Source organism: Anas acuta, chromosome 26 (assembly GCF_963932015.1).
Source record: "Anas acuta chromosome 26, bAnaAcu1.1, whole genome shotgun sequence".
Classification (NCBI taxonomy): domain Eukaryota; kingdom Metazoa; phylum Chordata; class Aves; order Anseriformes; family Anatidae; genus Anas; species Anas acuta.
The window spans coordinates 3,023,424-3,051,122 of record NC_089004.1 but is presented as its reverse complement, the minus strand read 5'-3'; the positions used below and the strand labels follow the sequence as shown (position 1 = coordinate 3,051,122).

Here is a 27,699-nt window from a genome sequence, read left to right as displayed (position 1 = left end):
AGAGCCCATTTGCCAGGCTCTGAGAGGCGGTTAATTAGCGAAGAGCAGCTCATCAATTAGAGGGGGGGGGGCTAAAGGGGGAGGCCTTGACAAGGAGGAAATTAACACCGGGGGCTGAGCACGAGGGGCAGAGCAGCCCCAGCCCGGCTGGGGGGGGGGCCGACGTGGCTGAGGGTCCCCCCCTTTTTTTTTTTTACACGCGTGCCTTGTGGATAAAGCTGCCCCCCCCCCCCAAGAAGACGAAGGAAGAAGCGGCTCTGACACATCCCATTTATTGCCCCCTCCCACAGCCACCCCCCCACAGCAGCATCTGACCCCCCCCCACCGTGGGAGGGGGCAGGAGAAACTCCGTGCCCGAGAAGGGGGAGTTTTTTTTTTTTTGGGGGGGGGGGCACAAAGGAGGGTGCTGAGCTCCTGCCTCCCCCCCTGCGGGGCTGTGGGGCAGGGGGGAGGCCCCGGGGGGGTGAGTACATGGGGGGGGGCAGTGGGATGGGAAATTCCCCACTCCTGGTGCTCAGAACACGCTGCGGGTGCCGGGTGGGGGCACGGTGTGGCCGGGGGGGGCAGGCAGAGGGTCCCTGCTGGGGGCTGGCTGCGTCCCACGCTGGTTTTGGGACCCCAGGTGGGCTGCAAGCCCCCCAGGACCCCCCCATCGCGGTGCAGCTCTGCAGACGGTGCTGGGGGGGCAGCTCCTCAGTCGCTGGCGCCGTCCTCGCTGTCCGAATACGCCCCCAGCAAGCCCAGGGAGGACGAGGATGAGGACGAGGAGGTGCCTGTGGCCGGGGGAATTGAGCCTGGAAGGCAAAAAGAGAGCAGCAAGGATCAGAGGTGTGCGGAGCCCCCCCTCAGAAGCGGTGCTGGGGGGTGCGGGTGCCCCCGGGGGGGGATTTTTGGGCACGGGGAGGGAGGAGAGGAGCCGGCTCCAGGTTGGGAGCTGCCAGCATGGGGACAGAGCCCGCGGCAGCTCGGAGCTGGGTCCTGGGAAGCCCCAGGCTGGAGAAAATGAATGAAAAGTGAATGAAAAATGGAGAAAATGAATGAAAAGTGAATGAAAAATGGAGAAAATGAATGAAAAAGGGGCAAACGCAGCCCCCAGACACCCCCTGAGGGCACAGGGGCTGGCTAAGCACAACGCTGAGGAACAAACAGCCCGGAGCTGATCGCCTCGCCCACTCCTCCCAAAAATCTCCAGCTCCTGGGGCAGGAAGCAGGACCCCAACTGCTCTCCCCGCTTGTTCCAGGGCCCCAAATCCCGCAGCTGGGGCAGTTTTTGTCATCAGGCCCCAAACCCCAGCGACCTTCCCTTGACTTGGGAGCATTTGGCCTCCAAAACCAGAGTTGGGTTTAACAGCAGAGCTCATTAATAACCGGCTGCTGCCACAAACCCCCCCAGGAGCCAGCCTGACCCCCCCCCCCCTCCCGTGCAGTTACCGGCGCCGTGGCTCTCGGTGCTGTTTGCTGGGGTGCTGGGGGGCTTCGGCTTCCTCACCGCCACCAGCCCGGCCAGCTGCGACCTGCTGCTCAGCTTCCCCACGCTGCGCTCCCAGCTCTCCGTCTTCTGCTTCTTGATCTGGGGCTGGGGGTCCTGCAGAGAGGAGGAGGGCGTCAGGGAGGGGGTCAGGAGGCAGAGGGGGAAGGAGGAATGATAAAAGCAGCGGTGTGAAGGGTGAGGGGCACAAGGAGAGCTGCTTGGAGCAGCCGAGGGGGGTGTTGGATGCAAAATGGGTGCAAAAAGGGCAGGGAGCTCCTGGAGAGAGCCCAGCGGAGGCCACAAAGAGGAGCCGGGGCCTGGAGCATCTCCCCTGGGAGGAGAGGCTGAGAGAGCTGGGGCTGGGCAGCCTTGGGAAGAGAAGGCTGAGAGGGGATCTGAGCAGTGTCTGGAAAGAGCTGAGGGGTGGCAGACAGAGGGACATGGCCAACCTCTTCTCAGGGCTCTGTGGGGACAGGACAAGGGGCAGTGGCCACCAAATGGAGCCCAGGCAGTTCCGCACCAACACGCCAAAGAACTTCTTCCCGGGGAGGGTGCCGGAGCGCTGGGACAGGCTGCCCAGGGAGGCTGGGGGGGCTCCTTCTCTGCAGATATTCAAGGCCCGTCTGGACGCCTCCCTGGGCAGCCTGCTCTGGGGAACTGCTTTGGCAGGGGGGTTGGGCCCGGGGAGCTCTGAGGGCCCTGCCAGCCCCTGCAGCTCCGTGATCCTCCCCGCAGAGCTGCTGGCACCAGCAGGACACACAAGGACAGCCAACACAGCCCTGGACAGCTGCAGAACAGCCTCAGAGACGAGCCCCCCACTGCCCGTGGCTGTTAACCCGGCCGTGCACATCCCCAGCCCGACGAGGAGCAGCCAGATGCGAGCCGCGGGGCTGCGTGAGCTCCGCCAGCCGGGCGCTGCTGCCTGCAGGTGGTCCGGGCGCCGAATCCAATCCCCAGGGCCCGCGGATTAGTGCCGGGCCAGGGCACACGGCTGGGATTAACCCCGGCAGGCTCCAAGCTTTGATTCTCCCCAACGGGAGGAGGTCCCCGCGGGCACGGATCGACACCAGAGCAGCACAGGGGGCCAGGCTGCGGGGATAATCCCTCCCCTGCAAGCTGAGCACTAAAAAAGCCCTTTTGTCCTGCACATCTCTGACATGGAGAGCAGAGAGGCAAAGCAGAGGCTGATCCCAGTGGTTGTTTCACTCCTGGCAGCCCTCAGGGTTCTGGAATCGTGGCTGAGGTGGGCTCGAGGCACGGGGGAGCCTGAACTTTTAGGGCTGAGAGGGAAGGGAAGCCACATCCCGAGCGAGGACGGGGGCAGCTCGCCGCCAGCTGGGAGCGTCCCCTTTGTCAGCAGGCAGCCTGAAATCCCCAGCTGAGCCCTGCCTCTGCGCAGCACGGCTCGTTTTGAGCTGCTGACACATAGCAGACAGCAGGGCCGGCAGCTCTGGGCAGGGGGAGGAGGCTCTGCCTCCCCGCTCACCTCCTGCAGGATGTCCGTGGGTTTCGTTTTTGCTCTGGGCTTCGTGGAGGGCTTTGCAGCTTCTTCGTCCGAGTCCGAGTCGACCAGCAGGCGCCGGTTCTGCACCTCCTCCAGCATGGCTCTGAGAGCAGAGAGAGCTCAGGAGCTGCCTCCTCACAGGTTCTATTGATTGTTTTTTTTTTAGAAGTCACCTCGGAGCGGTGCCCAAGGCTTGGAAGCACCACAACACGCAGCCTGAGCTAGGCACAGAGCCTCTCCCCTCACACGAGGACTGTTCTCAGAGGGGGTGAGGTCCTGGCAGCAGCCCAGACCCCCCCACCAGATCCACCAACGATGCCAAATCCCCCTCACCCCCACCACCTGCAGCTCTCCCCCTCCCCAAGCACCTTCCCAGGCCAAATCAGCTCCCATCTCCTCACAGCCTGCTCTGGAATGTGCCCCCCCCACCCCCAGCTCCTACAACCCCCTCGTTTCAGGGCCACGGGGGTGTCACTGCCCGCCCGGGGGAGCGCCTCCAGCCCCACTCACTTCATCTCCTGCTCGTCCTCCTCTTGCTCCCTGCGCTTCTGCTCCTCCTCGTACTCCTTGTACTGCCGCAGCATGGCCTCGAAGTCCACGTTGGCCTGGCGCTGGTTGAGCTCCTTCAGCTCCTGCAGGTTCTCCAGGACCTCCATCTCCAGCTTGGAGTCCTTGGTTCGGTTCTCCAGGACCTGGGGGGGGCCGGGAGGGAGCCGGGCTCAGACGAGGTGCCAGGAGGGGCAAGCACGGCCTCCCCACCCGCTCCCAGCACCAAAAAGCTCGTCCTCATTTCTGAGCCTGAGGCACGGTAGGAAAAAACAGGGCAGGTCACAGCCTCTCATGAATTTAAGCCCAGGAGAAAAGCTCCTGAGGGCAGAGGTGGCTCCAGCCAGCCCCAGGGGCTGCCAAAAGTCACCCCCTGCTCGGCAGGACAGAGGCAGGCAGGATGAGAGAGGAGTGAGTGCCCTCTGCAGGGAAGGGCCCGGCCCGGCACCTTCATGGGATTGTTCAGCTCTTCCTCTTCCCTCTCCTTCTGCATCCTCTTCTCCTCTTCCTCCAGGAGTTTCTCCGCCTGGAAGTTGCGCGTGGCGCCGTGCTCCATGGTGTAGTCGGTGTTCTCGGGGTCTGTCTAAGGAAGAGGCAAGGCAGCAAAATCATCAGATGGGGGCAACTCCACGGCCGCTTCCAGAGCTGTGGGCAAACATTTCCCGATTTCATCCCCCCCCGAGGGCAGACAACCAGCCCCAGCCCCTCGTTGTGCTCCAGACTGACACAGAGGGGAGAGAGCAACAGCACGCGCTCAGATTTGGCCTCTGTGGGATTTGGCAGCCCTTTCCCCACGGGATACGGGCAGACCCCGTGCCCCCAGAGCTCGCTCGAGCCCCCGGCACACTTCACCTTGAAGGTGATCTCTGCCAGGCAGCGTGTGCACTTGATGTAGAAGCGGAAGATGGGCAGCCCCAGGTACACCTCGTTCTGGACGGTCTCCTTGCGGGCGTTGAACTTCTTCCCCTTGTAGATGTACTCACCGCACGTCTTGCACCTGGAAAAAAAAAGAGAGAAGTCCACAACCATCATTAGGAGAGGAAAAAAAAGACAAAGAACAGCCCGAGTGCCTGCCAGCCCACATTCTGAGCAAGTTTTCTGCTCTGGAAACTCAGAGCAAGCCCCGAATCCCCCCCGGCATCTCTCCCCGCAGCGCGGGGCAGGATTCCCCGTGCCATTTCCCCCCCCCCTTACCCCCCGGTTGTCCCCGAGGCCCGGCCCCTCTCACCGCATGTTGAAGGGAGCCATGAGGCGCACCACATACTGCCGGTCCTTCGGGAGCTTGAGCTTTGGGATCTTAGCAGGGTCAAAGTCGGGTGGGTAGTATTTCTGCGGGGACAGAGGCGAGATGGTCGCGTGCCGGGCACCCCACGGGGCTCAGAGCAGGTCAGAGCAGGACGTCTGTTTGTCTGTCCGTCTGTCTGTCTGATTCTGAGCCCTCGCTCTCCGCACCCCCAGCCCTTGGGGGATTTGGGAGCCTCCTGCCCTAAGCAGCCCCCCCCAGGTATGGCCAGGACCCCCGCCCCACCTGCCTGAGACTCCCCACACACACCCGGGGCCAGCTGGTGACCCCACAAGGAAGCCCCCAAGCCCCCACTTTGGTCCCTAAGCCTCCCCTCAGTCCCCAAGCCCTCCCCCTCTCCCCAAGGACCCTCCCTCAGCCCCTAACCCCCCACCCTTAACCCCCTGCCCTCAGTTCTTAAGCCCCCCATCAGCCCCCAGGCCCCCTCCTCAGCCCCTAAGCCCCCCCCCAAGGCCTCCCCTCAGCCACTAACCCCCCCCAAGGTCCTCCCCGGCCCCTAAACCCCCCTAAAGCCACCCCCTATCCCCTACCCCTCCCCATGGCCCACTCCTGGGTCCTTAAACCCCCCTAGAGCCCCCACCCCCCGAGCCCCTAAACCCCTCTGCCCCCCCCCAGCCTCCCTATGACCCTTAACCTCCCCCTAAGCCCCCCCCATTCCCTAAGTCCCCCCTAAGCGCCCACCCTCAGCCCTTAAACCCCCCCCTAATGCCCTCAACTCAGTCCCTAAGCCCCCCCTCAGCCCCAAAGCCCCCCCCATGGCCCCTAAACCCCCCAGGCCTCCCCTAAGCCCCCCCCCGACCCCTCAGGCCCCCTCCCCCCCCCAGCACGGGGCGCCCCCCACCCTTGGGAGCCCCATTCCCCCCCCCCAGCCCCAGGAGCGACCGGGGACACCCGGGAGGCCCCGGGGACGCCCTCCCCACCCCCCCCTCGGCCCCCCCCTCCTCACGTTCAAGACTTTCCGTTCCGACATGGCTGCGCTGCGCCCCCGGCCCCCCCCTCGCCCACCGACAGCCGCCGCCGCGCCCGCAGCCGCTTCCTGGAAACAGCGCCCGCCCCCTCCCGCCGCTCATTGGCTCCGCCTCAGAGCTCCGCGTCTGCCATTGGTCGGTTCTGCTGCCCGTCAGCGAGATGAAGCCTCGCGTGCAACCGCCTAAAGGGGCCGCCCGGCGCGGCGGCTCGGACACAAAGGTTCCGGGGGGGAAATGGACCCGCGGTGGGGAAGGGCGAGGGGGGTGGGGTAAAAGGGGGGGGGGGAGGGGACGGGCCCCTCGGTCCTGCCCTGCTCGGGCCTCACCTGGAGCTCGGGGGGCGGCACAAAAAGGGCAGGGAGCTCCTGGAGAGAGCCCAGAGGAGGCCACAGAGAGGAGCCGGGGCCTGGAGCATCTCCCCTGGGAGGAGAGGCTGAGAGAGCTGGGGCTGGGCAGCCTTGGGAAGAGAAGGCTGAGAGGGGATCTGAGCAGTGTCTGGAAAGAGCTGAGGGGTGGCAGACAGAGGGACATGGCCAACCTCTTCTCAGGGCTCTGTGGGGACAGCACAAGGGCTGTCTGACAGCGCCTGCCGTGTACCTGCTGCCCTGGACCCTGCACAAGGACTGTGAGCGCAGCCAGGAGTGCCAGAAGGAAAGCAATCTCTTTATTAACTCACGCATTTAACTCCCTCCCAGGAGGGGAGGCTGCTGCAGGGCTTGGCCCCTTCTTCTGGGGCACCCCAGGTCAGGCCCGGAGCAGCTTTCGTGTGTCCATCCTGCGGGCAGCTCCTGTGGCACAGGAAGAAAAAAAATAAGGAAAAAGGAGCAGGACACAAGCAGAGATGGAAAAGGGCAGAGCCGGGTGGACAGGGAAATAAAAGGGGAGGCAGCAGGACAGGGAGAGAAAGAGGGAGGAGGAGAGAGACAGCGAAAGGAAGGGGAAAGGGACAATAAGGACAGGGAGCAGGGCGTGAAACAGGGACAGACGGGGGCAGGGAGCAGGACACCAGCAGGCCAGGCTTCAGCACCTTCACGGGATTGTTCGGCTCTTCCTCTTCCCTCCCCTTCTGCATCCTCTTCTCCTCTTCCTCCAAGAGCTTCTCAGCTCAGAAGCCGCGGGGTGTCCCTGCTCCGTGGCCGCATTCTCAGGACCTAAGGGAAAAGCCAGGCAGCAAAGGCACCGTAACGGGGCAATTCCGCTCCCGACATCCCGGGGGCTGTTCGCTTGTGGCCGCTTCCAGAGCTGTGGGCAAACATTTCCCAATTTCATCCCCCCCTGAGGGCAGACAACCAGCCCCAGCCCCTCCTTGTGCTCCAGACTGACACAGAGGGGAGAGAGCAACAGCACGCGCTCTGATTCGGCCTCTGTGGGATTTGGCAGCCCTTTCCCCACGAGGTACGGGCAGACCCCGTGCCCCCAGACCGTGCGGCCTCCCCAGAAAGCCCGCAGCACACTTCACCTTGAAAGTGATCTCCGGCAGGCACCGCGTGCGTTTGACGTAGAAGAGGAATGCGGGAAGTCCCGAGTACACCTCATTCTGAACGGTCTCCTCACGGGCCTGAAGCTTCTTCCCCTTCGAGATGCGCTCAGCGCACGTCCCGCGCCTAAAAAAAGAGAAAGAGAAGTCCACAACGCATCATGAGCGGAGAACAAAAAGACCGAGAAAAGTCCAAGCGATTTTCAGGCTGTGTCAACCCCGATTCTGAGCAATGGTTATTTTCTCCTTTGGAAATTTAGCGCCTACCCTTCAAACAGCCCCAAACTCACCCAGGGCCTCTCTTCCCCTCGTCCCCTTCCTCCCGGGCTGCGTCACCGCCCAGCAGCGGCTCCTCTGCGGCGAGGGGAGGAGAAACGACCCCCGTGCGCGCCGCTCTCCTTGCTGGCTGCTTCCTCCTCCCTGCGTGCGGGTCCTGCGGGGCTTCGAGCCGGGGGCCGTTTAGGATGAAGCCCCCCAGGCGGCATCGTACAGGCACGGAGCAGCGACCTGCACCAAACCACAGCAACGTCAATGTCCGTCTGTCCGTCCGTTCGCTCTGCTGACCCCAAACCCCCTGGCCTGGTGCTCCCCGCACCCCCCAGCCCCCAACGGAGCCCCCCCAGGAACCCCCCAGCCCCCCAGAAGCCCCCATAGACCCCCCTGACCCTGCTGGGACCCTCCCCGAGACCCCCAAACAGCTCGGAGACCCCCCGGACCCCCCCGGGACCCTCCCCAGGACCCCCTCCCAGGACTCCCAAATCCCCCCGAGACCTTCCCGAGACCCCCGGGACCCCCAAAACCCCCAAGACCCCCCCAAACCCTCATGGGACCCTTCCCAGGAACCCCTCTGGGACCCCAAATCCCCCCAAAACCGCCCCGACCCCCCCGGGACCCTCCCCAGGAACCCCCCGGGACCTCCCCGACACCCCTGGAACCCCCAAATCCCCCTGAGCCCCCCTCTGGGACCCCCCCCAAACCCCCGGGACCCCCTAAATCCCCCCGGGACCCCTTCAAGAACCCCCAAACCTCCCCGGGACCCCCTCCAGATCCCCCCGGGACCCCCGGCCTCACCTCAGGCCCCCCCGGCCCCCCCCAGGCTCCGCTCCCACCCCCTCCGCACCCGGTGCGCCGCCTCACTCGGCCCCCCATGGCCTCCTGCGACTGCCGGGATGAAAGTCCCGCCCCCCTCCTCGCCGTTCATTGGTTGCCGCGGCGAGCGCTTGATTCTTATAGGCTGCCCCGCCGCCTATCAGCGGGCCCCACCCACCCCGCCTCAAGGGCCGTGTGCATCCACCAAGAGGCCCCCCCGCACCCGCGTCCCGGAGAGAAAGTTCCGGGGCTGGAACGGGCCGGGCCCGGGGGGTTGCAGTGCAGGGGGGGCGCTGGGGGCGGCCTGGGGCCCGGTTCAGGCCTTGGAGAGGGGCCACGGGGGCCGTCCAAGCCCTGGGGGGGCGCATACAGGTCCTGGAGGGTTGTACAGACCAGCCCGGACTATAGGGACCAGGCTCTGGGGGGGTGGGGACCAGTACAAGCCCTCCACTGGGACCACTCCGGGGTCTGGGGGCTCTGGGAACCCATCCAGACCCTCCATAGGGACCAGTCTGGGCTTTACGGGGGGGCTGGGGACCAGTCTGGGCCCTCTACTGGGACCAGTCTGGGATCTGGGGTCACTGGAGACCCATCCAGACCCTCCACAGGGACCAGTCTTGGCTCTGGGGGGGATCTGGGGACCAGTCCAGGCCTTCCACTGGGACCAGTCCAGGCTCTGAGGTCCCACCCAGACCCACCCCAGGGCCCATTCCCTGCCATAGGAGCTCCTTGGAGCCCCCCAGCCCCGGCAGCTGCCCCCCTTTCCCCATACGGTACCAGCCCAGCCCAGCCCCCCGCAGCCTTTGCCCCCCGTGGCCAGCACAAGGCCCAGCAAAAAACATCCCGGGGCCGATCCCGGAGCCTCGCGGTGTTTTATTGCCTCTTCACAGCCACCAAAGAGGCCACTGGTGGCTGCTGGGGGGCACGGGGATAGAGCAAAGGGGGCGCGTGGGGTCCCCGAGAAGGAGCAGGGGGGGCCCCAACCCCTCTCTGCCCCTCATGGCTCCGTCCAGGGCGTCCCCGAGGCCGGCAGGCTCCAGGCGCTGAATTCCCCGTAGTCCGTGAAGTCCTTGGCAGCCACCTGGATGTGGTGCAGGGCGCCGGGCCGCAGCCCCGTCAGGGTGTAGGACGTCTGCTCGTAGGGCCCGATCTGGAAGCAGAGCAGATTTAGGGGCCTGGGGAGGGATGGGGTGGGGTGGGGAGGGGAGCAGCAGGGGATGCAGCCATCTCAGGGCTTTGCTGTGTTTTTTGGGGGTACCGTTCTGGTGACCGAGTCCTCGTCCCGCACGTAGCGGATGCGGTATTTGAGTGGGAAATACTCCGGGAAGGGCCACGACCCCGGCGGGCTCCACTCCAGCAGCAATTTCTTGGGCTCCCCGGGGACGGGCGACACCCGCAGGTCCTCGGGGGGGTCCGGCTTTACTGAGGACGTGGGGAGACAGCAAACGGGTGAGATGCAGGCTGGGGGGGGGGGGCAGGGGACAGGCATGGGGACAATGGGGTCGGGGACAGCGCATCCACCAGCCCCGAGAGCCGCTGAGCCCCAGCGACTTGTTGCACGGCTGTTTCTGCACCAATTCAGAGGAAAAGCCCCAAAAATGAGGCTGAAGCAACCCCCGGGGCTGGCTCAGCCCCTGTGGTGCCGCTCGGGCAGCGGGGTCAAGCACCGGGGGGGGGGGGGGGCTGCGGGGGGGGCTGATTTTTTGGGGTGGGCACTCACTGATGTTCTCCAGCAGGAAGGGCAGGAGGCTCGAGGCCGTGCCCAGCGCGTTGGTGGCCGTCACGTTGAGCACGTAGGGGGTGAGGGAGAACATCTGCAGGTCCCCGAAGGAGCAGCTCCGCGGCCCCGTGCGGGCGCACTCGTGGCTCCCCGCGGCCCCCCACACGCCGTGCCTGGGGATTTGGGGGGGGTGTGAAGGGGGCAGCTGGGCGAGGGGCTCCTGCCCTGCCCCGAAGCCCCCCAACGTGGCTCCGGCACGGGTTTGGGGGGGTTTGGGGCTCACCTATAGGTGGCCACGAATTCGGTGTCCAGCAGCGGCTCGGGGACAAGCAGCCAGGAGCAGGTGACAGCCTGCGGGTAGCTGACGGCCCAGCACTCCGCAACGGGCAGCGGGGGGGGATCTGGGGCAGGGAGGGGGGCGGGCAGCCGGTGGTCACCCCCCTGCCAGCCTCTGGTCTCTCTCCCCCTCTTTAGGGTGGGGGTCCCCGTGGGGTCGGGGGGTCACTCACAGCCCAGCCGCAGGCAGATCCTGGCCCAGGTCTCCCCCGTGTCGGGGTGGTGGCAGCTGTAGGGTCCCTCGTGGGCCAGGCTGGTGTTGGGGAGGGCCAGCCCCGGGGCAGGATACGTCCCTAGGGTTGCCCCCCCCCGGCGCCACTCGGCGGGGCTCCCCCCGGCAGCCGGGCACCGCAGCAGCACCTCCGTGCCCAGGACGCCGTGCTGCAGGGCACAGGGGCCTGGGGGACACAGCGGTGGGCATGGGTTGCGCCCTTTGTCACCTCCCCACCCACCCCCCCAAAAAAGTCCCAAGCCACCCGCCGTGCTCCCCAGCTGGGGCAGGGGACGGTCGGGGGGTTGTGGTCCCCCAGCTCTGTCCCCAGCACCCTCCAACCCCCCTCAGTGCCCCCTTGGCACCCCAATCCCCCCCCCGTGTCCCCATCCCCCTGTCTCTGGCTGTCCCATAAATCTGCCCGTGGTCCCCTCCACGCCTCCACCCTGCTCGGTGCCCCTATATCCCCCCCCCCCACCGCTCCCAGTCTGCCCAGTCCCGCTGCCCCCACTCCCCCCGGATCCCCCCATACTTCCACCCCCCGTCCCCCACACCCCCACGCCGCCGTCCCCGTTGTCCCCATCCCCTCGTACCTCCGTCCCCGGTGTCCCCAGCCATGTAGGGCGCAGCGCAGGCGGGTGCCACAAAAGCCACCACCCAAAACCACTTCATTTTGGGGCGCCGCCGCGATGGGACCTGTGGGGGCAGCAGGACGGTGACCCCCCGGCAGGCGACAGCGGGGACAAACGGGGTCTGGGGTGTCCCTGGCACCCTCCCCAGGGACAGCATCCCACAGCGGGGGGGCCGAACCACGCTATATGGCCGTGCCTCAGTTTCCCCTCCGGCCTCACCGCACTTCTGGGGGCCGGGGGCAGTTTTCTGGCCGCAGCGGCCGGATCCTGCTGCCAGGAAGGAGGAGGGAACGGAGGCGGGAGCGAAAGCGCCCGGTGTGACCGGGGTTTCCCACGGGGCCCCGCAGCCACCCCTGCGGTCCCGTACCCGGAATCGAGGTTTCGGGTTGGGTTTGGACGGCCGCAGCTTCCCGGGACGCCCGGGCAGGGACTGTCCCTCAGAGAAACCCCAAATCCCTTCCCTGGGGAGGGGGGGGGGGAGCAGCACCGGGCTCCACGCCTCGACCACGCACACCCCCAGCACGGCACGTTGCCCCCCGTGCCCCCAGCCCCACGGGGACCCCCCCGGACCCTTTACTCACCGCAGCAGGGCCGGAGGCTCCGTCAGCGCTGCGGGGAAGCCGTGGCCCCGGGCGGCCTCATCCCGCTTCCTTGCGCAGGAAACGCTGCTCCCGGGGGGTTTTGGGGGCCAGGAGAGCCCCGCAGGGATCCCTGCCTGCCCCCCAGGACCCGCAGCAGTTTTTATTTCCACCCCCGGCCACGAGGATTTTGGCTTTTCCCACCCCGCTCCTTCCTTTGGGTGACCCGTTCCCATTTTGGGGTGCTCACGGCATCGAGTCCCCGGTGTCCCCGGTTCCGCCGATGTCCCCCACATCTCGCAGCCCCCAAGTCTCTGCGCCTGTCCTCACCCCCCCCCGGGACGAGCCGTGATGTTAAGGTGGATAGAAACACTTTATTGCTACTGTGCTGGGGTGCGTGGGGGCTAGCACGGGGCCCCCCCGGGGCCGGGTGAGCATTGGGGTGCGTGTGCCAGCAGCGGGGTGCTGCCGGAGAAGCAAAAGGGCCACAGGGGGTGTGAGCAGGGGCCTGGCCCCCCCCGGCTGTGTCACTGGTTGTCCCATGGGGTTTTTCGGTGAGGGCTCATCTGCCCTGCTCCTGCAGCCGCTGCATCTTCAGGATCTGGCACAGGAGCCTCTGCACGTCCTCATCCATGTGGCCCTGGGACAGAGAAAGGGACCTTGGGGTCCTGTCACCGCGTCCCCGAGCCCCCCCCCCCCCCGCAGCCCCGTCCCCTGTCCCCCTTTGCCCACCTGCACGGCGTAGAGCAGGTGGCTCCGGTACAGCGCGACCACCTTGCTGTGCCGCAGCTCTGCCTCCTGCGGGAGAGGAGCGGGCGTGAGTGGGGGGCCAGGGCCACGAGGAGCCCCCCCAGCAGTGCCCACCCCGTGCCCTGCGCCCACCGCCAGCTTCTCCTCCAGCGCACGGATCCGGGACTGCATCGCCGTGGTGTCGGGGGGAGGCTGCGGCGCTCCTCGGGGCTCGGGGAGGGCGTTGAGGGCCTCCTTCAGCCTGAAAACCTCCTTGGAGAGCTCGGTGATCTGGGCAGCGCGCGGGGGTGAGGGGGAGGCAGGGGGCTCCCAGCCCCATCTCCCCCCCCAGGGGTCCCCCCGTGGCCGTGCCTGCTGCCACCCCCGGGTGTCCCCTGCTGGGGCAGGGGCAGAGCCGGGGCTTTCCCAGCTCCCTCCCGCTTCTGGCCCCAGTTTCAGTCTCGGCTTCGGGAGGGGAAAAGGGGAAGAGGCAGGAGGGCAGCGAGCGTGCCCCCAGCGGCGCACGTCGGCGTGTTTGCACGTGCGAGTGTCTGCGCGCATCAACGGGGCCACGTGGGCGAGCCGCCGAGCTCGGAGCACTGCTCCCACCCCCAGGAGACCCCCACAAACCCCCCAACCCCCTCCCCATCCCCATCCCCATCCCCATCCCCGTCCCCTACCTTCCTGTCCCTGTCCCTGACCAGCCTGGCCGAGTCCTCGGCGTGGCTGTGGAGGTCCCGCAGGCGCCGCGCCTCCTCCCGCGCCTCCGCCAGCTGCTGCTGCGCGGCCTCCAGGCGCTCCTCGGCCGCCTGCCGCTCGCTCTTCATGAACAGCGCCTGCCGCTGCACCCGGAAAACCTCCTCGCACGTCTTCTCGTGCCGCCTCGTCAGCTCGGCCAGCCGCTGGGCCAGCGCGGCCGCCTCGGCTTGCAGCTCTGCCCGCGCCGCCTCGTGCTCCCCGCGCGGCACCGCCGCCGCCAGCGCCGCCTCCAGCCTGGCCGCCTCGCGCCCCTTGGCCTCCGCCGCCGCCTCCAGCCGTGCCGCCCGCTCCCGCAGGGCTCGCGCCTGCTCCTCCAGCGCCGCCGTGGCCCGGGCGTGCTCCTCCGGCGCCACCCGGCCCTCGGCTTCCTCCTGCGCCCGCCGCAGCCTCGCCAGCACCTCCTCGTGCTCCCGGCGCCCCACGGGCCGGGCGGCCAGCTGCTCGCGCAGGGCGGTCAGCTCGGCCTCGCGGCGGCCCAGCACCTCCCGCAGCTGCCCCAGTTGCGCCGTCACCTCCCCGTGCTGCCGCACCAGCTCTGCCACCCGTCGCTCCAGCGCGCCCGGCTCCGGCTCGGGGCCGCCGGCCGCCCTCCAGTCCCGCGTCTTGGCCTCCAGCTCGCGCCGCAGAGCCTCGGCCGCCGCCTCCGCCTGGCTGCAGCGCTCCAGCAGGGCCGCCTTCTCCTGCGATGCCTCCTCCAGGGAGGCCCCCAGCGAGGCCGTGGCCTCCTCGGCTTTGGCATCGGCCTCCAGGCGGGTCTGCAGCTCCCGCAGCCGCTGCTCGCGCTCCTCCAGCGCCGCCTGTGCCTGCTGCAGGGCCGCCCGGGCCTCCGCCAGCTCGGCACCATCCTGCTGGGGAGGCGCCGGCGCCGCTTTGCAAGTGCACGGGGGCGGCTCCTCGCTGAGCCCCTGCACCGTGCTGCCCTTGCTGCCAGCCTCCGAGGCTGGGGTCGACCTCTCCTGCTCTGCCTCCTGCGTGCCCTGCGCCCGCAGCCGCTCCAGCTCCCGTTTGAGGGAGTAGTAGAGGCTGGCGGGCACCACGTCCCCCGGGGTGGACGGCTCGCTCTCATCCCGCTCGAAGTTCTCCAGGACCTGCCAAGGGGATGGTGAGGCCGGCAGCAGCCGGGAGACCGAGGGAAGGAGGGCAGGGTGGGCAGGCGGCAGGGTTCTTGCCTGGATTTTCTCCCTCAGCTCCTTGTTCTGCACGGTGAGGGACTGCACCTGGCCCTGCAGCGTGGCCAGCAGCTCCTCGGCCGAGGGGCTCAGGGTCTTCTTGGAGAGCAGCAGCTCTGCCCCTGCGCGCCACGGAGGTGCTGGTGCCGTGCCCACCGCGTCCCCGCTCCTCCCCGCATGGGGCCACCACCCGAGGGGGGGTCTCAGGAGGCCAGCAGGGTCCTACCTGGGAACTCGAGCAGCTCTCCCTCCTCATCCTGCAGCGTCTCGATGTCGTAGCTCGTGTTCTCCTTCTCGTTCTGGGGGTGCAGAGCAGGGGGGTGTCACCGCTGCCCACCCTGCCCCGGCCCCCCGGCGCTGCCCATGCCCACCTCCAGCGAGGACAAGCGGCTCTGCAGAGCCTCCACCTCCTTGCCCAGCCGCTCCTTCTCGCCGTCCCGCGCCGCCAGCCGCTCCTGCAGCTCCTGGATCTGCGGGGCAGGACTCCCTTCGCTCCCACCAGAGTCCTAACGGCACCAGGACCCCTCGCGTGAGGCCGATGTGACCTCCTTGCTGGCCTCACCTGCTTCTCCATGGAGCGAAGGGAGCCCTTGTCCTGCTCTGCCTGCTAGCGGGACACAGAGAGACGATGGGGGGGGTTAAATGCTGCTCCCACCCCCCTGTCCCTCTGTTTCCCAGCAGTGTGGTCGCAGCTACCTCCTGCCTCTGCTTCTCCTGCTGCTCCAAGCCCCGGATCTTCTGCAGGAACTGCGCCCGCTCCTGCCGCAGCCTCACGATCTCCTCGTAGGCGTCCCGGTCTTCCTGCGGGCCAGCAGCAGCCGAGCCTCAGGGCACGACGGTGCCGGCCCCTTCCCTGTCACCATCTCCCCCCCGTTTTGTCCCCGACATGGCCCCGCTCCTGCCCATCCTCACCCCCGCCGGGTCTGAGGCCACCTGGAGGCGGTGGCAGCTCCCCAGGTGCCACCTCGGGGCTGTGCAGGGTGCTCCTTGTCACCAGGGGGGGAAGGAAAGGCTCCAACAGGGCACGGAGACTCCCTCGAGGCCACCACGGCCCCCCCAGAACACTGCTCAGGGGTGTTTTGGGCCCCCGGAGAGCTGGTGGCCCCCGCACAGCCCCCAGGGAGGGCAAAACCAGGGGGGTTCCCCTGCATGGGCCCCAGTTGAGGTGCCCGGTGCCCGCCGTGCTGGCTGTGAGCACGGAGCTGAGCCCTGCCCAGAGGGACCCGGTCTCTTACCGGGCTGGGGGTGCCCGGGGGAGGCAGGGGGGCCTTCCTCTTCCTCGGGGTGCTGCTCTTCTCTCTGCCCACCGACTGGCTTGGCGAAGACATCTGCGGAGACACCGTGGCGGAGGGGATGTCACACCCACGGTGGCCTCCCTCCTTTCTGACCCACTGCCATGTCAGAGAGCCCCGGGCCCCCTGGGGACCCCCGCCAGGAGCTGAGGGCTGGGGCCAGCCCTGCTGGAGGGGGGGCAGCCCGGCGGGTCCTTACCCGCGACGTCTGCTCGGTGGTCTCCTCTTCCGCGGGGCAGAGCAAGAGGAAAGGGAAATGAGGGAGGTTTGGGGAGTGCATAGCCACGGGTACATGCGAGAACACGCGTGCATGCACGGGGCACACGCAGACAGACGGGGCACACACAGGGACGTGCAGGGTGTGCACACGTGTGCACAGGGGACTCGTGCCCACAGGTATGCACGTGGAGGTGCCAGGAGAAGCACACTCGCTGTACACATGTGCACCTCCACACCCTCACACACGTGTGAACACGCATGCACAAGCACGTGCATGTCCAAAAACCACCCCCGGCGCATGGCCAAAAGGGGACGTGCCCCCCACCCAAGGGGAGAGGGGGGAAAGCCCCATCCGTGGGCCCACCCTCTGCGCACGTGGAGCACCGCGAGGGCCTTACCGCTGGCCCAGGACCGGCGCTGAGCAGCCTCTTGCAGGAAATGCTGGATGAGAGCGTTGCCCGTGGCCAGCCCGTAGTGCGCGGCGTCGTGCCCCGCGGAGTCCACCGCCGCCACCCGCGCCCCGGCGTTGACCAGCACCTCCACCGTCTCCACGCTGCCGTTCTCGCAGGCCAGCATCAGGGCCGTCCTGAGCGGGTGGGAGGAGAGGTGAGGGGCCCAGCTCCTCTTTTTTTCCCCCCCCCTCCCAGCACAGACTCACTTGCCCTGCAGGTCGCGGCTGTTGGCGGCCGCCCCGCGGTGCAGCAGGTAGCGGCACAGCTCTGAGTGGCTCATCTTGGCGGCGAGCAGCAGCGGCGTGGAGCCCTCCTGGGCAGGGCATGGTTGGGTGAGGGGGGCTGCGGGGACAATGCCTGCATCCCCCCCCCCAGCGTGGGGCATCCCGCTGCTGTTATCTCCTTGATTTCTGCCCCCCGTGTGCGTGCGCGGCACGCGGCTCTCCCCTGGGGACCCCGGGTGCTGCAACCCCGGGGGGGGCAACCCCAGCCTGGAGTTCTGCTGCTCTGAAAAGCATCACAGGGGGGAGGAACGAGGTGGTCTCACCTTGTCCTTGACGTTCAAAGGAGCCTTGAAGTCGCAGAGGATCTCTGAGCAGGAGATGCAGCCACTGACCGCTGCGGGAGAAGGACGGAGGCTGAGCGCTGCCCCGCGTGGGGCCACGAGCAGCACGGGGCCGGCACCGTCCCCGCTCACCTGCGTGGTGCAGCGCCGTCCGGCCGCTGCTGTCAGCCACGTCCACGGGGCAGGAGGCCTGAGGGAGAGAGCCTGGATCATGGTAGGGGCCAGGACAGACAAACGGGCTGCCCACGGGACCACGGCTCCTCGGCGAGGTGGGAGGGCTGAGCAGGATTGCCCCGAACCGCACGGTGCCAGGCAGAGCTGGGAACCTCCAGGCTGCCCAAAACCACCCCGGAGGGTTTGGGGATGGAGAGGGAACCTCGATGGGGCTGCTGAGCGTGGCACCTCCCTGCCTCCCTGCCCCTGGTACCTGCAGCAGCTTGCTGACGCACTGCGGGTGGCCGTGCTTGGACGCCAGGTGCAGGGCGGTGTAACCTGGGGACAGGGGGACAAGGGGACAGGGGGACGGGTCAGGAGACAGACACGGGGTTGGGGGCAGAGAGGGGGGACAGACGGACAGGCACGCAGGAAGACCACGGGGCTGGGGCTAAACAGGAACAAAATGTCCCCAACAGCACCCGCAGGCACCGCTGGAGTCCCCAGAGAGAGCTGGGGCAGTTTGCACCCCACGTGGCTGTCCCCTCTGTCCCCTTCGTCCCCTCAGCCCCAGCACCGTGCAGAAGGGGCAGAAGGAGCAGAGGGCCCTGAGGGGGTGCCAGGGGTGCGTGGTGGCTGCGCCCTCACCCGAGCTGTCCTTGGTCATGGCATCCACGCCGTGGGCCAGCATAGCTTCCAGGCAGTCCACGTTCCCCCGCATGGCAGCCAGGTGGAACCTGCGGCAGGCCACGGGGCTGTCAGACCCAAATCGAACCCAAATCGACCCAAATCCCTGCTCCCAGCCCTTGGTGCCCCGGTGCCTTACGCGGATTTGCCCTCCGAGTCCAGCTTGGTGGGGACCAGGCCCTTGCGGACGAGCAGAGACGTCACCCTCCCGGCATCGTTGTAGTCCACGGCTTGCAGGAGCTTCTCGTCGTTCTTGGTCCAGTCCTGGCTCTGCAACGAGGCCCCCATTGGGCTCTGGCTGGGCCAGGATTTGGGAAGGACACCGTGCTTCCTGAGCGCCCCCACCCCGGGGTGTTCTCCTGCCACCCCCGTGACCCCGACACCAACCGCAGCCAGCACCCATGGGTGCCTGAGCCCCATCCTTGCCCGGCTCTCCCCGCTGGGCTCAAAGCTCAGGTCCCCTGGGATGGCTCCTGCTGCCCCTGCTCCTGAGCAGAACCGGGGCTGGGTGGGGGCTCGTTGCCCCCCCAGACCCAGAGGAGAGCCCACAGCGGGGCAGGAGCAGTGTGGGATGCCCCGGGCTCTCCCCGCAGCCTGTGCCGACAGCCCAGGGCTCGGCTGCAGCAGGGGAGGAAGGAAATGGGGGATGGATGTCACCCCGATGTCACCCCCGGGAGCCGCTCGCGTCCTGCCCCTGGAGGGACCTTGTGCCACCGCGAGCCCCCTCACCCTGTGCGGCCAGGGGACCCTGTGGGGTGCGGGATAAAGCTGCCTCCCGGCGTTACTGGGCAAACTGGGAGCGTGGCGCCCTCCCCTTTGTCGTGCAAGGACAAAGCGGCTCGGAGAGGGCACAGCGGGGCCGCGGGGATGGGGATGGCTGGGGTCCAGCTGGGGGGGGTGTGTGTGTGAGGGGGGGGGAGAAACGTGTCTTACCCCAAAGCACGGGCCCGAAGGGGAGCGGGGACGGAGGGCAGGGACGTACCGCAAAGGAGGCAGCGGCACAGAGGCAGATCTGCTTCATGGTGCTGAGCAGCAGGCGGCGGGCGGCCATGCAGCCCTCGCCCCCCGCCTGGGCGACGGCTTCACGGGGGGCTTCGGGATGGGCCCCCCAGAGCCCAGCTCGGTCCCGCACCGCCGCCCGGGCGGGGGCCAGGTCCTGCCGCAGTGGGAGCCAGGGAACGCCTCCCCTCCGTCCCTCCGTCCCTCCTTCCTTCCCTCCTTCCCTCCCTCCGCAGCGCTCGCAGCATCCCCGCATCCCTGCCAGCGAGCTGGTACCAAGGTCTCACACCTTGACTGGTCCCAGTTGGACTGGGAAGGTCGGGGGGGGGGGGAATTGGGGGAGGGCAGTTCTCCCACCCTGTGCCCAAAGGGAGCCAAGGATGCACCCCAAAAACAAGGGGTGAGCATCCTCCTGCTGCCCTAATCCTGCTCCCCAAGGATGTAGGACCCTCTCCCTGCCCTGGGGGGGCACAGCCTTTACCTCCCAGCTCTGGGGCCAAGAGGGGAGGGCAGAACCCCCCTGTCTGCACCTTAGGGGACCCCCCGCAAGGAGGGAACCCCAAAATACAAAAGGTTCCCAGGCACCTGTCCCAGAAAAAAACCATGGGGACGGCAGGACCGCAGTGTCCAGGGCAGCGTGGGGAAACTGAGGCACGGAGCACCCCGAGCACAGCCCCGTCCCCCCCCCCCGTCCCCCTCGGCACGGGGATGGCGCCAGCCGGGTGCTGAATAATTCAGGAGCGTCAGCTCGCTGCCTCTGGGGGGGGGGAACCCAATCCACCCGTGGCTGCCTAAAAGCTGGCGGCCACCCCACATCCCTGGGGACAGGAACAGGGACAGGACCCAGGACCCGGGACCAGTTTCCCTTTCCCTGGTGCTGCTCTGTGGGTGCTGGGGGCACCCATGGGTGCAGCGGGACGGCGGCTGCACCAGCCACAGTGGCACTGGTGACCTGGTGGGGCTGCTGTCCCCATGCCTCGGGGGTGGGCACCGTGTTCCCCTGCCCCCTGGAGACTCGGAATACCCCAGGGCAGGTCCCTATTTCCTTCCTCTCGGACATCCCGGGGCAAGTCCCCATTTCCCTGTGAAATCTGGGACATCCCGGGGCAGGTCCCTCTGTGCCCGTGTCCCCATGAAATTTGGGACATCCCGGGGCAGGCCCCTCTGTGCCCGTGTCCCCATGAAATTTGGGACATTCCAGGGCAGGTCCCCACGTCCCCTTGCCCCTCGGGGTCAGCACTCACGTCTGCCTTCTTGAACTTGGCCTTCAGGCTCTTCATGGTGGCAGCGTCCGGGGGCTTCGGCTGCCCCTTGGGGACAAGCCCTGGGGCCGTGCCCGTGACAGGGGGGCAGTGGCAGCTTTTGGGGGCCTTTCCCCAGCGGGTTCTGGCCCCGAAGCCCCAGCTCCCGGTGTCTCCTGCCCGTCCCCTGCCTCCCCACAGCAGCACGGGGGGGCCACAGGGCGGCATTGGGTTACGGCTGCGGTTACAGCCGGCACGGGGGGGCCCAGCAGTGCCCAGCCCCAGGCTGGGTGGGGGGCACGGCCATCCCCCAAATCCCCAGGCACAGGCACGGGGGGGCTGCAGAAGGGATCGTGGCAGGGATGGGCCGGCCCCGGCTGTGGGGCAGAGGGGCTTGGACCACCGGGATCTGTCCCCTCTGGGTCTCTCGGGGGTCTGTGGGTGCAGGCGGGGGGGGCAGGGCTGGGCCCAGCAGGGCTGGCACCCCCTGCCCTTGTCTGGCACCCCTTTGTGTGACACCCCCTTGTGTGACACCCCCTGGCCTTGTCTGGCACCACTTTTCATGGCACCCCCTTGTCTGGCAGCCCTTGTGTGACACCCCCTTCATGGCACCCCTTTGCCTGGCACCCCCTGCCCTTGTCTGGCACCCCCTTGTGTGACACCCCCCTCATGGCACCGCTTTGCCTGGCACCCCCTTTCCTGGCACCCCCTTGTGTGACACCCCCTGCCCTTGTGTGACACCCCCTTGTCTGGCACCCCCTTCATGGCACCCCCTGCCCTTTTCCGGCATCCCTTTGCATGGCACCCCCTTGTGTGACACCCTGTTGTGTGGCACCCCCTTCATGGCACCTCTTGTGTGGCACCCCCCTTGTGTGACCCCCCCTTTCATGGCACCCCCCTGCCTGACACCCCCTGCCCTTGCCTGACACCCCTTGGGCACCCCCTTCATGGCACCCCTTGTGTGCCCCCCCCTTTTCCTGACACCCCCTTGCCTGGCACCCCCTTGTGTGCCCCCCGCCTTGTGTCCCCCCCCCTTTCCCCCCGTGATTCGGGGACCGAGGGCAGCACCAAGTGAGGGCACCCCCCCCCTCGCTGCCAGTCCCCAAGATGGCGGCGCCGCCTTCCCCCTGGCGGGGCGGCTCCCCGCTCATCCGCGCCCGCCCCGCGGCCTCCCCCAGCGCTTCCGCCCGCCCGGGGACCGACAACAATGAGCGCTCCGGTGCCCGGGGCGGGCCATGGCGGTGAACTACGCGGCCGGGCTCTCGCCCTACTCGGATAAAGGCAAATGCGGCCTCCCCGAGGTGAGCGCGGCCTAACGGGGGCGGCCCGCCGCGGCCTAGCGGGTCTCCATGGCAACCGAGCCTGTGCCTCCCCCCCCCCCTCCATTGGGGTTTTTGGGGCCCCCCCAGGCCCTTCTGGGGTTCCTCCTTTTTGCCCTGCCCCCCCCTCAGCGTGTTCTGCCCCTTGGGGTGGCCGGAGGGGTGTGAGGGGTGTTTTGGGTGGCACTGGGGGGGGTTGGGGGTGACCCCGTCCCCACGTCCCTGGCGATGCTCGGGAGCTTGAGAAAGCCCAGAAAGGGGATAATTGAGGGGAAAGTTCATTAAGGTGCATAAATATCTGAGGGGGCTCAGCCTGGGTGATCCTCAGAGGTCCCCTCCGCCCCCGGCCGTGCTGGGGTTCTGTGAAGGGCTCTGGGGAGGGGATGGGGTCGTGCAGGGGCCTGTCCCCAGCCCTGGTCCCCAGGAGGCTGGGCTGGAGAAAGAGCCCACAGAAATAAAATTTGGTGCCTGCTCCAAAAAGCAGCACGGCCCCAGGACTCCGTCTGCCAGTGCCCACTGTGCTGCTAGTTTGAATCCCTCAACCTCTGTGGGGACGGCTGATAAAGGGCTGTCCCTCTCCAGCTGTGTGTATTTATCATTAAAAAACGCAACCAAAGCCTCCTGCCTGGAGTTTTCACCGCGGATTTGTGGTGTGTTGGGTCTCTGCCTGCCGGGAGGCGCGCGGGGCCCGTGGCTGTGTCTCTCCATTCCCCTGGTGGTTTCTCTCCTGCTCAGATCTTTGACCCGCCGGAGGAGGTGGAGAGGAAGGTGCGTGAGCTGGCGGATTTGATCAGGAGCTCCTCCAACGTGGTGTTCCACACCGGGGCCGGGATCAGCACCGCCTCGGGGATCCCCGACTTCAGGTAACGACGGTGGGCAGCAGGCGCGGGCCGGGAGGACAGCAGCTCTGCCGCGTCCACCTCGCACCTCGTAAAGCTCTGCCCTGTGCTTCCCGCCCCCTATCCCGCCTGCAGGGAGACCTGCTCCATCCCTCCCGTCCGGTCCCGTATCCAGCTGAAACCTTTCCCGTCTTGCATGCTGGCTTGGTGTTAAATTGTGCCCACAGACGCCCTGCACGTGCTCTGCTTGCATCAAGGACGTTAATCGGTAACGCATGACCCTCGTTTAGCAATGCCCTGCTCGTCCTCTGCTGATAGGGCTCGTGATGGGTGTGCAAGCGTCCTCCTGGAGCCTGAGACCTCAGCTTTTGCTTCTTCTTCTGTCCCCGCTGCTGCAGGGGGCCCAATGGCGTCTGGACTATGGAAGAGAAGGGGCTCTCCCCAAAGTTCGACACCACCTTCGAGAACGCCAGGCCCTCCAAGACTCACATGGCGCTGCTGGGGCTGCAGAGGGTCGGCATCCTGAAATTCCTGGTCAGCCAAAATGTGGACGGCCTTCACGTGCGGTCAGGATTCCCACGGTACTGCCCCCTCCTCCCTGCCTCCAGGTCCCTCGTGCCTGTCCCCTCGGCGTGTGGTTCGTGCTTAGCACGGCCTCACGTGCAAACGTTTGCAGACAGAAAGCAACAGTTTAATTAATTCTCTCCCTGTGCTGGGGCTTCAGTTTTGAGGCTGGTTTGGGAGCCGGCTGCTCGCTGATGCTGGGCAGAGAAATTGGAGTGCAGCGGTGAGGGAAGAGGTAGAGAAAGCAGCCTGAATTTAGGGGAGAGGCGTGATGGGTGCGATGTGGAGGGTGCTGAAATGAAGTCAGCCTCAGCTGGCGCTCTCAGAAGCGCACCCAGAAGCTGCTGAGGGTGCTGCCAGGTGGGACAGGCGGCGGTGCTGGGCTGTTGCACGCTGTCCCCTGTCAGCTGAGCGCTGTGCTGCTCGGGGCTCTGCTTGAGCTGAATTTCTCGAGAGAAAGCAATTAACGGCAGCGCTGCCCCATTGAGGAAACGATGCCTGGGCCCAGGTTTGCCTCCGAACATGCTTGGCTTCTCAATAACTGTGTGGAAATGCAGGAGGGGCAGGGCAGGGAGAGTTCTGTCCTGGGTCTGCTCTGACGTACCGGCTGCGGTCTCCGGTTTCTTCAGCAGCTGTGGTGGGGCTGGGGATAGCGGCATTCCCTCGCGGGGAGCTGCGACGTGCAGGAGCTGAGGGGGAGAGATCTCCGCTCCCTGCTGGGTGGAGGCCGAGGCACAGCCCCGTGGCTATTTCAAAGTTGTCCTCAGATGCACCCGCAGCTCCGTGAGTGCTTGCAGCAGCAAGAAACGTCAGCCTGTGATTAAAAAAAAACAAAAAACAAAACATTTCCAGCTCTTAGGACCACCGAGCGATTATCTTCTTGTAAACCAAACTGCTCGGAGCTGCCTGGAAGAGAAGCAGCTGTGTTTGAGTAAGAGAAGAAAGCGCAGGAGGTTCGGGTGAGAATAGGGAGCAGGAGGGGGACCTCGGTAAAGACACGTTGCACAAATGGCCTCAGCTGTCGTTGGGGAGCAGAGAGCTGCCTCGGGGGCTGTTCCCTCTTATTAAAAGCCCCGAGTCCTGGTTCCTGCTCCTGGCACCACCTTTACCTTTACCTAAACAACCATGGGGAAAAAAGGATAGGAAAGAATCAGCAGGACTCAGCCGGGCTCCCCTCAGCCCGGTGCCACCGGCTCGCCTGCTGGTTTGGCGTTGCTCTTCCCCTCGGTGCAGCACGTGCTTGAGAGAGCTGCTGAACTGGTGCCAGCGCTGTAGGAATCAAGTCAGTCCTGTCCCCGTCCTCCCCGGAGGAGGTTTCCAGTCGTTGTGGGGCTCGCAGGAACACGAGGAGAGCGTGGCTTCGTTTTCCACTGGCTTCAGCACTTTGGGGCTGGGGCTGAGCTCGAGGGGAGTTTTGGTCGAAAGGAGTGGCAGAGAAAACGGGAGAAAAGCCCGGAGTGCTGAGAAGAGCAAAGACCTGGGCGGTGGCAGGGTGACAGAGATGGTTTGGGACTGGGTCAGAGCAGGTGGAGAACTGCTGCTGTGGCTGGAAGCTTTTCAAACCAAAAAGCTTTTAAAACCAAAAAGCTTTTCAAACCAACAAGCCAGGCCGTGCTCCCTTCCCCGCAGTCCCCGTTGTGGTGGACGCAGCACAGTGCTCTCGTGCTGGAAGTGGAAGCGGGCAGCAGGAGCTCTCTCCCCAGGCTCTGAACTCATCCTCTGGGGTCTTCCCTGCCCGGCAAGCGGCACGGCTCTGCCCAGAACACCTTTGCACGGTTATTTCTTGAGCTAAATGCCCAAGTGGTGCCCTGCGTGCTGCCCTTCTGCCAACTCCTGCCTGCCCTGCGTGCTCTGGCTGCCCTCGGTGAGCCCTCGGCGAGCCCGCTCAGCCTCGTGGCACCCAGAGCCCTGCTCTGATGCTGCCACCTCGTTAGTCTGCAGCTACCTAATTCCCCTGGTGCTGACCTTGTGGGACGTGGGGTCGGGCAGCTTTCCCTGGTGCCCCGGGGCCCCCCTCCCCCTTCCCCGTTCACTTCTGCCATTTCTCTTGCAGGGACAAGCTGGCCGAGCTCCACGGGAACATGTTTGTGGAGGAGTGCATGAAATGCGGCAAGTACGTGAGCTGCAAGCCCGAGGAGAGCGGGGGCTTCGCTGCTGTCCCCAGGGGGGGACACAGCCCTGCACGTGCTGTGGGGACTCTGGCTGACAGGCCCCTGGCACGGCGTGCAGGGCTTCGGGGGCAGATCTGCCCTGTCCCAGTCCTAAACCCCACCAAATGTTGGGAATTGAACGTTTTGAGAAACAAGGTTGCAAGAGGAGGCTGCTCCACGCCTGGTGGGGGAGCTGGGGGGGGCGCTCTTGAGGGTCTACAGAATCAATGGGGGAGTCTATAGGGTCAATAGAAGCCCTGTGGGGTCTATAGGGTTTGGGGGGGCTTCCCCTGAAAGGGCAGAAGCTGTGGGCAGCGCCTGGTGGGAGATGCGGGCTGAGATTCGGTGCTGAGCTCATGGCTCCGAGCCGCCTGCTTTGGGTCCTGGGTGTGATGTGAGAGGCACTGCGGGGACGTTTTTGGGGCTGTGGCACCTCTCCTGAGCAGCGCCCCGTGTGTCCTGTGCGCAGGCAGTACGTGCGGGACGCCGTCGTGGGCAGCATGGGGCTGAAGCCAACGGGCAGGCTGTGCAGCGTCACCAAAGCCCGGGGGCTGCGGGCCTGCAGGTAACGCTGGGGGGGGGCTCCGGGAGGGGACAGCGTGCTGGGGAGGGGGCACAGCCCAGCACCGGGGAGGCAGGAGGTGGTTGTGGGGCTCAGATTTGGTGTGGAGGGGCTGTGGTGTGGGGCAGGGGGGAGATCCGAGCTCTCTGAGCTGAACGGGGCAGGAGCCAGGGCAGCTGCCTGCCCCTCCAGGGAGCTGGTGAGGGAGGGTGGGGGGCTCCCGGCCAGCTCTGAAGCTGGGGGGGGCTAAATAAAGGCACATCCTGGCTCTGAACAACCACAGTGAGAGTGGCTTTTGGTGGCATCTCAGCACCAGCCACAAGATGACCTCGCGCAGGTGAATTCTCTGCGTTCCCTTGCTTGCTGGGGGGTCCTCAGGGTTGCCCTGGGCTCCCTCCCATCCCTCTGCAGCTCTGGGCCGAGCAGGGTGTGAGGGGGTCACTGTCACTGGAGCCGTCCCCGCTGTCCCAGGGCAGCTCTGCCCGGCAGGAGTAACCCTGGTCCCCGTGTGTCTTCTAGAGGGAAGCTACGAGACACGATTCTGGACTGGGAGGATTCCCTTCCCGACCGTGACCTCACGCTGGCGGACGAAGCCTGCAGGTACAGCTCAGTGTTCAGGCTTTTAAACCCCCCACAGCTGCTGACACCCGCAGCAGCCGTCCCTCAGGCTGCCCCCACCTGCCTTTGGCCGTGGGTTTTGTGCCTCGCAGCCCTGGGGCTGTCCCGGTAGGGCAGCAGTGCCCGGCTCTTTACCCAAAAAGTGGCCAAGAAAAAAAAAAAACTGCAGGTTCTGGCTGCAGCTTTGCTTTCCGACTCAGAAGTTCGTAGAGTCCAGGGTGGACCAGGGTGGAAGCAGCAGTCTGTGTACGGTTGTGGGTTTTAATTAATTAATTATTTATTTTCCCTGCCCTGGATGTTTTTTTTTTTTTCTCCTCCCTGCAGGAAAGCCGACCTCTCTGTCACGCTGGGGACCTCTCTGCAGATCAAACCCAGCGGCAACCTCCCGCTGATCACGAAGAAGAGAGGAGGGAAGCTCGTCATCGTCAACCTGCAAGCCACCAAGCACGTGAGTGGGAGCGTCCTTGCTGCTCTGCGCTCGGGGCAGTTCTCTCTGCCCTGCTCTGCTCCTTTCCCCACGTTTTTTTAGCCCTGTCGTGGGCTGGTCCCTGCACATCGCCCCCTCCCAGGCAGAGGGGTGGAAGGCTGGGCCTCCGCTGTCGCAGGGTTTTAGGCTGCAACCTGTGATTAACACACAGAACTGGGAGGTACACACCTTCAGAGAGTAATAAAAGCCCGTCCCAAAGCCTGGTGTATCCTCTGGTGAGTTATCTCCAGCGAAATAACTGCACACACATAACCCGCGTCAGGTGGAACTCGTTCCATCAGCAGCACTGCTTCTGGTGCCCCAATTGTTCAGTTTTCTGAACAACCAGAGCTGGGGGGTTGCTGGGATGTTGTTAGAGCTCCCTTGTCCCTGTTTGCACCCGTTTAGAGGCTCAAACAGCCTGCCCCAGGACGCAGCCCTGGCCCCTGCGAGCCAGCTGGGGTCAGGGGCTGAGTCCGTGCTCCTCCACGGGCGGCGTCCCGGGGACAGGAGCCCTGGAGTGTGGGTGCAGCCCCTGTCCCCGGGCGCTCCCTGGGAGCAGCCGCCTGTCCCCGCACGCGGTGTCCGTCCCCTAACGCCACGCTTGCCCTTGCTCACCCCAGGACAAACAGGCCGACCTGCGCATCCACGCTTACGTCGACGATGTCATGACCAAGCTGATGAAGCACCTGGGGCTGGAGGTCCCGGAGTGGCTGGGGCCGGTGGTGGTGGAGAGCGCCGAGCCCACAGAGCCCCGACAGCTCTTCAAATTTGAGCCCGAGGCTCGCGGGCTGCTCAAGGAGGAATCCTTCGCCCAGTGCAACGGCACGGCCGGGCTGTGCCCCGACCTCGGGACCACGCTGGTGGAGCACGGCGACAGCCTGAAGCAGGACATGGGGCCGCCACCGACGAAGAAGGTGAAGGTGGAGCCTCTCCTCACCTGACCCGGACTGTTCCCTGGCTGTGTAGGCGCTCGTCTGTGCCACTTTTCCTACCGACTTTTTTTTTAAATATCCTCCAACGTTGTCCCTTTTTTATGTAAGTATTAAATACACTCGAATTGTGTGCGTCTGGGCAGCTT

The 27,699-nt window shown here is 66.2% G+C and overlaps 4 protein-coding genes and 1 long non-coding RNA gene across 13 annotated transcripts; 1 reads left to right on the top strand and 4 right to left on the bottom strand.

The window, feature by feature from the left end:
* Positions 1–256: 256 nt before the first annotated feature.
* YJU2 (YJU2 splicing factor homolog) lies at positions 257–5,903 on the bottom strand. 2 transcript variants are annotated; one of them, XR_011090053.1, is made up of 8 exons: positions 5,771–5,903; positions 4,750–4,850; positions 4,374–4,518; positions 3,970–4,104; positions 3,486–3,667; positions 2,958–3,119; positions 1,432–1,585; positions 257–794 (listed from the first exon to the last, which is right to left on the bottom strand). XR_011090053.1 is itself a non-coding variant. In XM_068661743.1 (8 exons), exons 1-8 carry the CDS (start codon positions 5,792–5,794, stop codon positions 694–696), a joined length of 963 nt encoding a protein of 320 aa, XP_068517844.1. In that variant the 5' UTR covers positions 5,795–5,902; the 3' UTR covers positions 257–693. The 2 variants fall into 2 exon arrangements, 1 of the variants encoding a protein (XP_068517844.1); XM_068661743.1 differs by having other exon boundaries at positions 2,958–3,078; positions 5,771–5,902.
* A 202-nt stretch (positions 5,904–6,105) lies between these two features.
* On the bottom strand, positions 6,106–8,484 carry LOC137844975 (uncharacterized). 2 transcript variants are annotated; one of them, XR_011090055.1, is made up of 6 exons: positions 8,390–8,484; positions 7,560–7,776; positions 7,252–7,396; positions 6,820–6,943; positions 6,469–6,580; positions 6,106–6,344 (listed from the first exon to the last, which is right to left on the bottom strand). It is a non-coding gene; the product is annotated as an uncharacterized lncRNA (long non-coding RNA). The 2 variants fall into 2 exon arrangements; XR_011090054.1 differs by lacking the exon at positions 6,106–6,344 and having other exon boundaries at positions 6,435–6,580.
* Positions 8,485–9,213: 729 nt separating this feature from the next.
* On the bottom strand, positions 9,214–11,951 carry EBI3 (Epstein-Barr virus induced 3). 4 transcript variants are annotated; one of them, XM_068661391.1, is made up of 7 exons: positions 11,839–11,951; positions 11,219–11,321; positions 10,588–10,812; positions 10,362–10,479; positions 10,079–10,251; positions 9,617–9,780; positions 9,214–9,508 (listed from the first exon to the last, which is right to left on the bottom strand). In XM_068661391.1, exons 2-7 carry the CDS (start codon positions 11,295–11,297, stop codon positions 9,356–9,358), a joined length of 912 nt encoding a protein of 303 aa, XP_068517492.1. In that variant the 5' UTR covers positions 11,298–11,321; positions 11,839–11,951; the 3' UTR covers positions 9,214–9,355. The 4 variants fall into 4 exon arrangements, with proteins under 4 accessions (XP_068517492.1, XP_068517491.1, XP_068517494.1 ...); XM_068661390.1 differs by lacking the exon at positions 11,839–11,951 and adding an exon at positions 11,477–11,624; XM_068661393.1 differs by lacking the exon at positions 11,839–11,951 and adding an exon at positions 11,454–11,588.
* Positions 11,952–12,189: 238 nt separating this feature from the next.
* Positions 12,190–20,692, bottom strand: ANKRD24 (ankyrin repeat domain 24). 4 transcript variants are annotated; one of them, XM_068661649.1, is made up of 19 exons: positions 20,104–20,689; positions 18,000–18,130; positions 17,822–17,910; positions 17,448–17,512; positions 17,153–17,210; positions 17,003–17,073; positions 16,662–16,768; positions 16,402–16,589; positions 15,984–16,009; positions 15,728–15,820; positions 15,189–15,293; positions 15,055–15,096; positions 14,864–14,962; positions 14,719–14,791; positions 14,493–14,614; positions 13,245–14,411; positions 12,718–12,855; positions 12,568–12,633; positions 12,190–12,475 (listed from the first exon to the last, which is right to left on the bottom strand). In XM_068661649.1, exons 1-19 carry the CDS (start codon positions 20,662–20,664, stop codon positions 12,398–12,400), a joined length of 3,279 nt encoding a protein of 1,092 aa, XP_068517750.1. In that variant the 5' UTR covers positions 20,665–20,689; the 3' UTR covers positions 12,190–12,397. The 4 variants fall into 4 exon arrangements, with proteins under 4 accessions (XP_068517750.1, XP_068517749.1, XP_068517752.1 ...); XM_068661648.1 differs by having other exon boundaries at positions 15,055–15,099; positions 20,104–20,688; XM_068661651.1 differs by lacking the exon at positions 20,104–20,689 and adding an exon at positions 18,843–19,124 and having other exon boundaries at positions 15,055–15,099.
* A 549-nt stretch (positions 20,693–21,241) lies between these two features.
* On the top strand, positions 21,242–27,683 carry SIRT6 (sirtuin 6). The gene is made up of 8 exons (XM_068661518.1): positions 21,242–21,401; positions 22,155–22,282; positions 22,657–22,839; positions 24,876–24,935; positions 25,442–25,537; positions 26,054–26,134; positions 26,477–26,600; positions 27,242–27,683. The coding sequence occupies exons 1-8, from the start codon at positions 21,336–21,338 to the stop codon at positions 27,560–27,562; spliced, it is 1,059 nt and encodes a 352-aa protein (XP_068517619.1). The 5' UTR covers positions 21,242–21,335; the 3' UTR covers positions 27,563–27,683.
* Positions 27,684–27,699: the final 16 nt, after the last annotated feature.

Coding starts and splice junctions, on each gene's coding strand:
- YJU2 (XM_068661743.1), bottom strand. CDS start 5,794: ATGTCGGAACGGAAAGTCTTGAAC. Junction 4,519..4,749: donor ATGGCTCCCTTCAACATGCG/GTGAGAGGGGCC, acceptor TTTTTTTTCCAG/GTGCAAGACGTGCGGTGAGT. Junction 3,079..3,485: donor GAGGACGAGCAGGAGATGAA/GTGAGTGGGGCT, acceptor CTCTGCTCTCAG/AGCCATGCTGGAGGAGGTGC.
- EBI3 (XM_068661391.1), bottom strand. CDS start 11,297: ATGAAGTGGTTTTGGGTGGTGGCTTTTGTGGCACCCGCCTGCGCTGCG. Junction 9,781..10,078: donor CTTCCTGCTGGAGAACATCA/GTGAGTGCCCAC, acceptor CCACGTCCTCAG/TAAAGCCGGACCCCCCCGAG. Junction 9,509..9,616: donor AGGACTCGGTCACCAGAACG/GTACCCCCAAAA, acceptor CTCTGCTTCCAG/ATCGGGCCCTACGAGCAGAC.
- ANKRD24 (XM_068661648.1), bottom strand. CDS start 20,664: ATGAAAAGTGGTGCCAGACAAGGCCAGGGGGTGTCACACAAGGGGGTG. Junction 15,821..15,983: donor CCACCGAGCAGACGTCGCGG/GTAAGGACCCGC, acceptor GTGTCTCCGCAG/ATGTCTTCGCCAAGCCAGTC. Junction 12,856..13,244: donor TCAGGGACAGGGACAGGAAG/GTAGGGGACGGG, acceptor CGCGCTGCCCAG/ATCACCGAGCTCTCCAAGGA.
- SIRT6 (XM_068661518.1), top strand. CDS start 21,336: ATGGCGGTGAACTACGCGGCCGGGCTCTCGCCCTACTCGGATAAAGGC. Junction 24,936..25,441: donor GAGTGCATGAAATGCGGCAA/GTACGTGAGCTG, acceptor TCCTGTGCGCAG/GCAGTACGTGCGGGACGCCG. Junction 25,538..26,053: donor CGGGGGCTGCGGGCCTGCAG/GTAACGCTGGGG, acceptor TGTGTCTTCTAG/AGGGAAGCTACGAGACACGA.